General features: G+C 48.4%; 1 protein-coding gene across 1 annotated transcript; it reads left to right on the top strand.

The window, feature by feature from the left end:
- Positions 1–11432: 11432 nt before the first annotated feature.
- LOC308166623 (interleukin-8-like) lies at positions 11433–12470 on the top strand (the record flags this gene model as incomplete). The annotated part of the gene is made up of 3 exons (XM_080540952.1): positions 11433–11502; positions 11669–11801; positions 12383–12470. The coding sequence occupies 3 exons, from the start codon at positions 11433–11435 to the stop codon at positions 12468–12470; spliced, it is 291 nt and encodes a 96-aa protein (XP_080397078.1).
- Between the last annotated feature and the right edge of the window lie 227 nt (positions 12471–12697).

Raw genomic sequence — 12697 nt, 5'->3', positions numbered from 1 at the left:
AAGAGCTCAGGGTAAATTCCCGCGTCAGCCTGTCCCAGATTGCACAACCCTCTCCATGACTCACTTCCAGATCTGGTCTTTAAAAGGAGTGGCTTGCTCTCCTCAGCGCTAGATTCAAACTCCAAACAGAAGGAGACGACAGAGAGTCAGAACCAGTAAGAGCTCAACCTAAGATTGGATAAGAAGACTTCCAGCAAGGCTAGTAGTGTACCTGATCAGCCAGTTACTCCAGCTCTTGTTAAACATGAAGATGAACAGCAGAACCGTAGTCAGCTCTGCCATCATGCTCCTGGCCTTCCTGACCATCTCTGAAGGTGAGTTTGACCATTTCTATCTATCTATCTATCTATCTATCTATCTATCTATCTATCTATCTATCTATCTATCTATCTATCTATCTATCTATCTATCTGTCTATCTGTCTATATCCATAGATCCATGTGTCTATATATCCATAGATCCATCTATCTCTGTGGTGTGTAATTGAGTGTGTTTCTGATGGTCACAGGGATGAGTCTGACAGGTCTCGGGGTGGACTTGCGTTGTCGCTGCATCAACACAGAGAGCCGGCGGATTGGTAAACTCATTGAAAAGGTTGAGCTGATCCCTGCCAGCTCCCACTGCAAGGACACTGAGATCATGTGAGTCCTTTCACCTAACTAGTGGCCCATTACTCTTACTAAGACTGACTTTAGAATGATAGCAATTCTAAACAGTTCTGTGTGGGCCCTGTTGTGTATCCCCTTAGCACAAATTATTTCTGGATATGTTATTGTAAGAGCTAGTTTAGTCTCTGTCTTTGTTGAGTTTGTGTCAGGGTTAATTCTGTTTTTGTGAGAATTCTATGAAGGCATAGGTGGTTGTGGTAAGATAATAGTGGCTTGGGGTAAGGTCTGCTCTTGTTCTGATAAGGTTTTAGTGAGGTTAGTTCTCAAGGCTTCGTAAAGTTATGGTAAGGTAGACTCTAGGTGTTACCCAAGAGACATGAACCGGGAACAGGAGCAGTAGCATTTAGTAGTAAAATGTTATATAGTAACTGACCAACTGCTCTTGTTCTACACCGCAAGGTAGCTGTATAAACTATGCTCTCTAGTGGCGACAATGGGTAATTGTCTTTTCAATCTCACATTACATCAGTAAGGTAGGTTCTATATGTGGCATAGATAGCCTGGTTGTGGTGAGGTTCTGACCGTGTGTCTGTGCTCCCTGTCTCTCTCTGCAGTGCCACTCTGAAGACTGGTGAGGAGCTCTGTTTGGACCCCAATGCTGCCTGGGTCAAGAAGGTCATCGAGAGGATACTGGCCAAGTAAGTAGAGGTCACTCACACACAGAGATGTAGACAGAAACAACAGAATTATGGCATGTCTGCCACTAAATAATACAAAATTATATGAATTAAAAGAATGTGATCACACAAAAAAAGAAACAACAGAACTAGACTCTGGGTTTGGGATGGAGAAAAGGTCTGATTGATAGAATTAGAAATAAACACTTACATATTGGTAATTCTTCTCACATGTGATAACCAAGTCACATGTGAACATCACCAGGTTCATCAACCACTCTTGATTGGATATTACTGTATGTTTATTGTAGTAACACCCACGTCTCTTTTCTCAGTGGCCAAAGGCGTTGAAGACAAGAAGAGAAGAGGTTTTATCCACACTCTGGGATTCTAGAATATTACAATTTACAAACCAAAACGTATTTATAAGATGATAAGCTACACAACATCATGTTTTCCTGTCAAATCTGTGAAAATATATACTTGAGAACTAGTGATAACTGAAGTTACACTTTTTAAAATGAAAAGAACCTCAACATGCACTCAGGAAATGTATGTAAGAAATATTTTGCTTTTTTATTTCTTTGATCTTGGACTCTGATCTTGGATTTCCTCCATTGTCACATAAGTTATGTCACATATATACTCTATTTATGAATGTATTTATTATGTTGCATATTTATTTATATTCAACTGTATGGTCAGGTGGATCAGATGTTTATCAATTAAAAATGAATGTGTGATAAAAGGAAATGCATTGTTTCATGTTGTTTATCTCTATATCTCTCTCTCTCTCACACACACACACACACACACACACACACACACACACACACACACACACACACACACACACACACACTCAACTTTTATGTGACCTGTTATGTGAAAGTGTTTCATAATTCCATGAACAAATTCATTACAGTTTTTTACGGTCGCTAAGTCACAGTGTTCAATACTGAAGTCACAGAGTCACAACTCTTCATGCAGTCAGCAAAGCAGAAGCCCATGTGAACAAAACTGTGACTCTTACTCTGTGATTTGTGCATTGCTTTCATACAAAATGCATTCAATGACCACGTTCTCCAAAATCCATAACACTTCTCTCATTCAAACTCCCCCACCTGTAAAACACTATGTATTTGCAACACATTTTTTCATTGTTAACATACTGTGTTCAAAACTCTGAAGAACACATTCAAAACAGAATGATTTGGTGCATTTTTGCAGTAATCATATTCCTATCATATATGACAGAAAGCTCGCAATAAACTGTTTTTTTGCACAGTGTTTGAGTGCAAAATATTGCACATGCCTCCCTTATTAGTGAGGAAAATGCAACAATGAGTCATGTCTTCACGTAGGGGTCAGCGTCATGGTAAACCATAGGAAGTCTTCACGTAGGGGTCAGCGTCATGGTAAACCATAGGAAGTCTTCACGTAGGGGTCAGCGTCATGGTAAACCATAGGAAGTCTTCACGTAGGGGTCAGCGTCATGGTAAACCATAGGAAGTCTTCACGTAGGGGTCAGCGTCATGGTAAATCATAGGAAGTCTTCACGTAGGGGTCAGCATCATGGTAAACCATAGGAAGTCTTCACGTAGGGGTCAGCGTCATGGTAAACCATAGGAAGTCTTCACGTAGGGGTCAGCGTCATGGTAAATCATAGGAAGTCTTCACGTAGGGAGCAGCGTCATGGTAAACCATAGGAAGTCTTCACGTAGGGGTCAGCGTCATGGTAAATCATAGGAAGTCTTCACGTAGGGAGCAGCGTCATGGTAAACCATAGGAAGTCTTCACGTAGGGGTCAGCGTCATGGTAAACCATAGGAAGTCTTCACGTAGGGGTCAGCATCATGGTAAACCATAGGAAGTCTTCACGTAGGGGTCAGCGTCATGGTAAATCATAGGAAGTCTTCACGTAGGGAGCAGCGTCATGGTAAACCATAGGAAGTCTTCACGTAGGGGTCAGCGTCATGGTAAACCATAGGAAGTCTTCACGTAGGGGTCAGCGTCATGGTAAACCATAGGAAGTCTTCACGTAGGGGTCAGCGTCATGGTAAACCATAGGAAGTCTTCACGTAGGGAGCAGCGTCATGGTAAACCATAGGAAGTCATAGGAAGTCTTCACGTAGGGGTCAGCGTCATGGTAAACCATAGGAAGTCTTCACGTAGGGGTCAGCATCATGGTAAACCATAGGAAGTCTTCACGTAGGGAGCAGCGTCATGGTAAACCATAGGAAGTCTTCACGTAGGGAGCAGCGTCATGGTAAACCATAGGAAGTCTTCACGTAGGGGTCAGCATCATGGTAAACCATAGGAAGTCTTCACGTAGGGGTCAGCATCATGGTAAACCATAGGAAGTCTTCACGTAGGGGTCAGCGTCATGGTAAACCATAGGAAGTCTTCACGTAGGGAGCAGCGTCATGGTAAACCATAGGAAGTCTTCACGTAGGGGTCAGCGTCATGGTAAACCATAGGAAGTCTTCACGTAGGGAGCAGCGTCATGGTAAACCATAGGAAGTCTTCACGTAGGGAGCAGCGTCATGGTAAACCATAGGAAGTCTTCACGTAGGGAGCAGCGTCATGGTAAACCATAGGAAGTCTTCACGTAGGGGTCAGCATCATGGTAAACCATAGGAAGTCTTCACGTAGGGGTCAGCGTCATGGTAAACCATAGGAAGTCTTCACGTAGGGGTCAGCGTCATGGTAAACCATAGGAAGTCTTCACGTAGGGAGCAGCGTCATGGTAAACCATAGGAAGTCTTCACGGGGAGGGTAGTGTTCCTTTAACAATGTCCTCTTCCTCCTCCTTGGTCACTGGAGCTGGCATCTCTTGCAGTCGTTGTCAGGGCTGGTGGTGTTAGATGAGTTAAGACTGTCCTCCATCACTGGGAGGCAGAGAAGACAGAGGGGGGGGGGGGGGGGCAGAGAGAGAGAGGGAGAGAGGGGTGGGGGTCAGAGAGAGGGTTGGGGGTCAGAGAGAGGGGGGGCAGTTGTAACATCCTATCATATTCCTTGTTGTAACATCCTATCATATTCCTTGTTGTATCATCCTATCATATTCCTTGTTGTATCATCCTATCATATTCCTTGTTGTAACATCCTATCATATTCCTTGTTGTAACATCCTATCATATTCCTTGTTGTAACATCCTATCATATTCCTTGTTGTAACATAATATGGGAAGATAATAATTGGGATCCATAGAGGTTGCAGGTTTTCCCTTGTTACAGTTTTTTACGGTCGCAATAGCAGTCACACCAAAAATGTCTCACTCCTGAGGGTTTTGGTCCACCCTCTGGTCTGCATCTGGTCACATCTAATGTCTTCCCTGGCAATGCATCTAGTCTATTTCATTTCATTGTATATATTCTGCTAATATTTTCTAGACATTTCAATATGATTACTGCAAATAGTGAAAATACCACCGCTCATCCGTTATCAGACTTTGTTGAGGTTCTGGAACTGAAGAGTATCAATAGAGTGCAAAATAACAGCATCTGCACACTTGTTCTGCACTCTTGTTCTTTTTCTAACATTCCCCAAGCATGATGGCTTTCCAACGCATGATTGACTCTCAGTAGCATGGAGTGAGTGATACACCTTTACGCTTCCCCTGTCTGATTTCACATTTATATCATGTTTTATATCACTATTTGCACTTCTGGTTAGATGCTAAACTGTGTTTTGTTTTCTGGTACTCTGCAATGACAATAAAGTTTAATCTAATCTAATAATGAATGTCTGAATTTGTCTTGTTTCGGTGCTTACTGTAGGTCTTACATGTCAGTGATATTACATCGGCACGGAAAGACCTGCACACAAAAATAAAATGAAAGAAAATAAATAAAACCTTCTTAGAAAATGTATCTTTTTTTTTTTTTTACAGTACTGTCTCAGTTTCAACAGGGCATCTCAAAAAAGTGTATAAAAGGCAGGTGCAGAGTACAGCAGGGTTCGTTATCTCTAGTAAAGTCATATTTGGAGAGAATTTACCTATTGACCTGAACTGTTTCCTCCTTGTACAGTAACTCATCATTGCATCTAGACAGATTCCTCTCACACTCATTATTATGGTATGGAGTCAAATAGTATAAAAACTGCAATGGTGGAGCAAAATTAATCACCAATAAAGTAATTGTTTTAGGCAGTCTGTCACAAATGTGATATTTCCTTTGAACTCTCATTTCCTGTGTGGCACAATGCATTTCTCACAGCGGCACAGAAGTTTTCCACATCAACATGGTAAAGTGTTGGGTAATTTGACGTCAGATATTCTTTCAAGTGAATTCCTCTTGAATTTTCTAATACCTGTGAGCAATGTAGCTTGTGCAGCTTACTCATATCAGTGGTAACATATGTAGATATAACATCAAGAGTCTCACACCTCAATACTTCAAAACATTGTTCACTGTAATGTTTAAGAGGAAGTCAAGAGTATACTGTAGTGCCGGAGGAAAAAGGAAAGACGTAGGCAACGTAATGATAACTGTTTAATCAAAATAACAACTTGTACACTCCGTACAGGACCAGGAAATCGATCACCAAAACTCTTGTATCTAAACAGGAAGTTGCAACGTTAATAATCCTCCCCTCTGCCCCTAGTGCCAGAACTGGTTCCCTCCCACTACACAACCAACAGTAAGAGGAGAACATGAACCCATAATGTAGTCACTACACCAGCCCCCCCAGTGTTCACCTCAATATTGGAAATCCTCACGGCGAGGAGGGCGTATGGCCCGGCCCCTACGATCGTAGGTAAAGTCAGGAGGTGCGGGAGGCGGTGTGACATCGCCCATCACGTCCTCCTGCAGGGAAGGACGGGGGGCAGTGACGACCGGGGGCTCGCGAGCTGCGGGGGGTTGTCGGGGTCGGAGGGGGGAATGGCCAGGGCGCTGCAGGGGAGGTAGGACTGGAGGCCGGCCTCTGCGCGGTGGCAGGGCCAAGTCCAGGGGCAGTTCAAGGTCCAAGTGGGCCGGTTTGAGGCGATCAACGGACACACACTCAGGCCTACCCCCCATGTCAACCATGAAGTTCTTGGCTCCGGCCTCGATGACACGGAAAGGCCCGTCATAAGGAGGACGTAGTGGAGTCCTGTGGCCATCATGACGAATGAAAACGAACCTCGCCGAGTGCAGCTCCGGGGGCACCCTCGAAGTAGGGACACCATGCTGCGTAGTCGGGACCGGGACGAAGGTCCTGGCGCTGTCCAGCAGGGAGGCGCGCTGAGCGGCGGCGGACCAGGGCTCCGTTGACTTGGGAATGAAGTCACCGGGGACCCGCAGCGGCTGTCCAAACACCAGCTCAGCGGACGACGACTGGAGGTCCTCCTTAGGCGCTGTCCTGAGCCCCAGCATGACCCACGGCAGCTTGTCAAGCCAGTTGCTGTCCGTGAGGCTGGCTCGAAGGGCGGCCTTCATGGATCGATGGAAACGCTCACAGAGCCCGTTCGCCTGCGGGTGATAGGCGGTTGTGCGGTGGAGCTTGACCCCCAGATTCTCCGCCACCGCTGCCCACAGCTCTGAAGTAAACTGTGAGCCACGGTCAGAGGAGAGATCAGCAGGGGTGCCGTAGCGGGAGACCCACACCGCGATGAACGCCCGGGCCAGGTCGGGGGCTGTCGTTGAGGAGAGCGGAACTGCCTCCGGCCAGCGAGTCGTCCTGTCCACCATGGTAAAGAGATAGGTGTATCCGTGCGAGGGGGGCAGCGGCCCTACCAGGTCCACGTTTACATGATCGAACCTCCGCTCAGGCACAGAGAACTGCTCCAGGGGGGCCTTGACGTGTCGATGCACCTTGGCGCGCTGGCAGGCGATGCACGTGTCTACCCAGGCCCTCACATCCCTCTTGAGCCCATGCCAGACGAATTTCTCTGACACCAGCCGCGAGGACGGTTTCCTACCAGGGTGAGACAAGCCGTGTATCGCCTCGAAGGCGGGGCGCCTCCAGTTGGCGGGGACCACCGGTCGTGGCTGACCCATGGAGACGTCGCACAGGAGCGTGGCCCCTGCGTCACCGAAAACCACCTCTTCTAGGCGCAGTCCTGTGTCCGACAACTTGAGAGCCTGGACGGCGGGGTCGGCGGCCTGGTCTGCAGCCATGCGCGCGTAGTCCAAACCCAGTTGGACCGCACCAACCACCGCCCTGGAGAGACAATCCGCGACCTGGTTGGACTTCCCAGCAACGTGCTGGATGTCTGTGGTGAACTCGGATATGTAGGCGAGCTGGCGCTGTTGGCGGTCGGACCACGGCTCCGCCACCTTGGACATGGCGTGCGTGAGTGGCTTGTGGTCCACGTAGGCCGTAAACTCGCGGCCCTCCAGTAAAAAACGGAAGTGTCTGACAGCAAGCCACAGCCCGAGGAGCTCCCTGTCGAATGTGCTGTACCTTTGCTCTCTGGGAGACAGCTGGCGGCTGAAGAATGCAAGAGGCTGCCAGGCGTCCCCAACCCACTGTTCGTACACCGCTCCCACAGCAAAGTCAGAGGCGTCCGTGGTGAGAGCAGTGGGTGCCGAGGGCGAGGGGTGGGCCAACATGGCAGCGCGGGCCAGGGCCGCCTTGGTGTCCTGAAAGGCTTTGACACGCTCCGCCGTCCAGTCCACCGGCTGCTTCAGAGTCTTGCCCTTCTGGGCATCGTACAGAGGCCGCAGGATGTGAGCGATGTGGTGGAGGAAGCGATAGTAGAAGGTTACCATCCCGATGAACCCCTTGAGCTCGCTGATTGTGCTGGGGCGCGGGAAAGCAGCGACAGCTTCCACCTTCGAGGGGAGGGGGGTCACCCCCTCTGCGGAGACCCGGTGCCCGAGAAAGTCGATGGTGTTCCGTCCGAACTCACACTTCGCCGGATTGACAATCAGCCCATGTTGGCTGAGCCGTGTGAAAAGGGCCCGGAGGTGGGACAGGTGCTCCTCCTCCGTGGTGCTTGCGACGAGGATGTCATCCAAGTAGACGAAGAGGAATGGTAGGTCCCGGAGCACCGAGTGCATGAGGCGTTGGAAGGTCTGCGCCGCGTTCTTCAGGCCGAACGGCATCCGCAGAAACTCGAAGAGTCCAAATGGCGTGATTACGGCCGTCTTAGGGACATCCTCGGGGTGCACCGGCACCTGATGGTACCCCCGTACCAGGTCCACTTTGGAGAAGAAGCGTTTGCCTGCCAGGTTCGCTGAAAAGTCCTGGACATGTGGGACCGGGTAGCGGTCAGGCTTGGACGCGTCGTTGAGGCGGCGGTAGTCCCCACATGGGCGCCACCCGCCGTCTGACTTAGGGACGATGTGCAGGGGAGACGCCCAGGGGCTGCTCGAGCGCCGAACGATGCCCACCTGCTCCATATGCGCAAACTCCGCCCTGGCGATGGCCAGCTTCTCCGGGTTGAGGCGCCTGGCCCTGGCGTGGAGGGGAGGCCCCTCGGTCTCGATGTGGTGCTCCACTCCGTGTTTCACCGTGGGCGCGGAGAAGGTGGGCTTGGTAAGGTCGGGGAATTCGGCGAGCAGCCGAAGGTACTGGTCACTTTCGGCGAGCGCATTGGACCACCCGCTGTAGACCGCCTCCCCCTGCGTACAGGCGAAGGAAGCGAAAGTCTGTGAGTTGACCAGGCGCCTGTTCCCCACGTCCACCAACAGGTTGTGGGCGCACAGAAAATCCGCACCAAGGAGGGGAAATGTGACAGCCGCTATGACAAAATCCCACGAAAAGCATTGTCCTCCGAAGCACACGTCCACCGCCCTAGTGCCATAAGAGCAGATAGGTGTGCCGTCCGCGCCTGCCAACTGCGGACCACGCTCCTCCTTCGCCACATCCGATCTCTCTGCCGGAATGATGCTCCACTGGGCACCTGTGTCACAAAGAAAACTGCGACCAGAGGCGGTGTCTTGTATGAAGAGCAGCCTGTTGGTGACGCCAGCGCTCAGGGCCACTACTGAGTGCCGGCCCCGCCGTTTCCCGTCGGTCCGAAGGTGCAGGGTGAGCGGCACCGTTTGGCCTTGGCGCCAAAAGTGGCGTGGTAGAAACAATGGCCCGCAGCGTTACCCTGCTGGCCAGAAGGTCTGGCGTCATCCTTCGCTCTCCTGCGACGGTCGGGTGGCGGGGCGGCCGCGGGAGCGAGCAGGTCGGGGGACCGTTGAGGCATGGCCAAGACGAACCGGTCCGCCTCCCTGGCCAGGGCGCGGGGCTCCATGATGGCGGTGTTGGCCAGCGCCATCCTAACTTGAGCTGGCAATGTGCGCATGAACAGCTCTGTGAAGAGGATCATGGGGTCTTCTGTACCGAGCAGGTTTAGCATCCTCTCCATGCGCGCAGAAGGCCTCTCGTCACCCAAGTCCGACATGGCAAATAGGCGACGCACCCTCTCCGCAGTGGACAGTTCAAATGTCTCTAGAAGCAGGGCCTTGAGGCGCTCATATTTGTTCGTCGTCGGGGGAGCAGACAAAAAACCTACCACTCGAGCTGCGGTGGAGCTGCCCAACATTGCCACAGCATGGTTGTACCGGTCGTCGTCGTCATCGATGTCACTTTTGTTAAAATGTGCCTCTACAATAGCAAACCATGCAGCAGGCGTTGAGTCCCAGAACTCTGGTAGCTTGAGAGTGGGAGTGTGCGCACCACGCGTTACCCTGACAGGGGATGGTGATGGCTGCCGCTGGTTTGAACGTCTTCCTCGCCCGGACATTTTGCAGGATTGTAATGTTCGCTCGCTGGTTTTTGTACACAATCACGTTAACAAAAATCCACGTCGGGGGTCACCAGTGTAGTGCCGGAGGAAAAAGGAAAGACGTAGGCAACGTAATGATAACTGTTTAATCAAAATAACAACTTGTACACTCCGTACAGGACCAGGAAATCGATCACCAAAACTCTTGTATCTAAACAGGAAGTTGCAACGTTAATAATCCTCCCCTCTGCCCCTAGTGCCAGAACTGGTTCCCTCCCACTACACAACCAACAGTAAGAGGAGAACATGAACCCATAATGTAGTCACTACACCACAATATTTAGTTATATTTGTTGCCAAACTACAAGGGGGTTAATGAGGGGTGGTTGTGGGGTTCAAGGTTGACACTGGTTTGTGAAACTGGCCCGAGGATGCTCTGTATGGAACACAGATTCATAAGCAAAACTCTAAACATTCAGTGTCTCCGTCTGACACTCTATAGTTGAGACGCAATCCCCGCTTTCACCGATCTACCCTATTTTTCATCAACATCTGAAACTATTTGTCGTTTTTTCTATAATGTGATAAATTGACTCCTGTGAGAGGGCACTGATAAGTCACACACACATATCTTCGTGCTGTTTGATTGATTGATTGAAAACTTTATTAGAAGATTTGCAGAAGTAGGTACATGAAAGTACATATTACATACAAGGTCAACTAACAGGATAAAAACCCAAGAAAGCCACTGGCTTATTTCAATTGGGGTCCTTGATTCTCAATTCATCGTTACATGTAAGACAGACAAAAAAGCTAGTACTATCTACAAGATAATACAGACAAATAACTATTACTATCTACAAGATAAACACACATTCATCATGGGAAGAACAATACAACAAAACATAAGGTATGTACAGCGGGTAGGACAGGTGGGGACATACACCACAGGTGGGGGCGGGGGACAAAACACAAAGTATGTACAGTGGGTAGTTCGGGTCTTTTAATCTGATTTTTGATTTAGAGGGTCCAGTTACGGATTGCAGCCTCCTGTAAATGTTTTTTGAGAGTGGTTTTGAAGGTGGGCAGTGTTTTGCACTCCTTTAAGATTATAGGAAGGGCGTTCCACATTTTTACTGCATAGTTTGCAAACGAGTTTAACCCCTTGTTTGTGGTGCAACGCGGTTGAACGTGGTTCGTGGAGCTTCCTACTACTAGCCTGTGACGTCACTGTCACGTGCTGTAATCTTCCAAAACACTCAGGGTAAATTCCCGCGTCAGCCTGTCCCAGATTGCACAACCCTCTCCATGACTCACTTCCAGATCTGGTCTTTAAAAGGAGTGGCTTGCTCTCCTCAGCGCTAGATTCAAACTGCAAACAGAAGGAGACGACAGAGAGTCAGAACCAGTAAGAGCTCAACCTGAGATTGGATAAGAAGACTTCCAGCAAGGCTAGTAGTGTACCTGATCAGCCAGTTACTCCAGCTCTTGTTAAACATGAAGATGAACAGCAGAACCGTAGTCAGCTCTGCCATCATGCTCCTGGCCTTCCTGACCATCTCTGAAGGTGAGTTTGACCATTTCTATCTATCTATCTATCTATCTATCTATCTATCTATCTATCTATCTATCTATCTATCTATCTATCTATATCCATAGATCCATGTGTCTATATATCCATAGATCCATCTATCTCTGTGGTGTGTAATTGAGTGTGTTTCTGATGGTCACAGGGATGAGTCTGACAGGTCTCGGGGTGGACTTGCGTTGTCGCTGCATCAACACAGAGAGCCGGCGGATTGGTAAACTCATTGAAAAGGTTGAGCTGATCCCTCCCAGCTCCCACTGCAAGGACACTGAGATCATGTGAGTCCTTTCACCTAACTAGTGGCCCATTACTCTTACTAAGACTGACTTTAGAATGATAGCAATTCTAAACAGTTCTGTGTGGGCCCTGTTGTGTATCCCCTTAGCTTCAATTATTTCTGGATATGTTATTGTAAGAGCTAGTTTAGTCTCTGTATTTGTTGAGTTTGTGTCAGGGTTAATTCTGTTTTTGTGAGAATTCTATGAAGGCATAGGTGGTTGTGGTAAGATAATAGTGGCTTGGGGTAAGGTCTGCTCTTGTTCTGGTAAGGTTTTAGTGAGGTTAGTTCTCAAGGCTCTGTAAAGTTATGGTAAGGTAGACTCTAGGTGTAACCCAAGAGACATGAACCAGGAACAGGAGCAGTAGCATTTAGTAGTAAAATGTTATATAGTAACTGACCAACTGCTCTTGTTCTACACCGCAAGGTAGCTGTATAAACTATGCTCTCTAGTGGCGACAATGGGTAATTGTCTTTTCAATCTCACATTACATCAGTAAGGTAGGTTCTATATGTGGCATAGATAGCCTGGTTGTGGTGAGGTTCTGACCGTGTGTCTGTGCTCCCTGTCTCTCTCTGCAGTGCCACTCTGAAGACTGGTGAGGAGCTCTGTTTGGACCCCAATGCTGCCTGGGTCAAGAAGGTCATCGAGAGGATACTGGCCAAGTAAGTAGAGGTCACTCACACACAGAGATGTAGACAGAAACAACAGAATTATGGCATGTCTGCCACTAAATAATACAAAATTATATGAATAGAATAACGTGATCACAAAAAAAAGAGAGAACATAACTAGACTCTGGGTTTGGGATGGAGAAAGGGTCTGATTGATAGAATTAGAAATAAACACTTTTAATCTTACATATTGGTAATTCTTTTGACATAATGATAACTAAG

Source organism: Nansenia antarctica (genome assembly GCF_963989245.1).
Source record: "Nansenia antarctica genome assembly, chromosome: 10".
Lineage (NCBI taxonomy): Eukaryota > Metazoa > Chordata > Actinopteri > Argentiniformes > Microstomatidae > Nansenia > Nansenia antarctica.
Note: the sequence above shows the minus strand (reverse complement) of the source record. Positions and strands in the feature narration are given on the sequence as shown.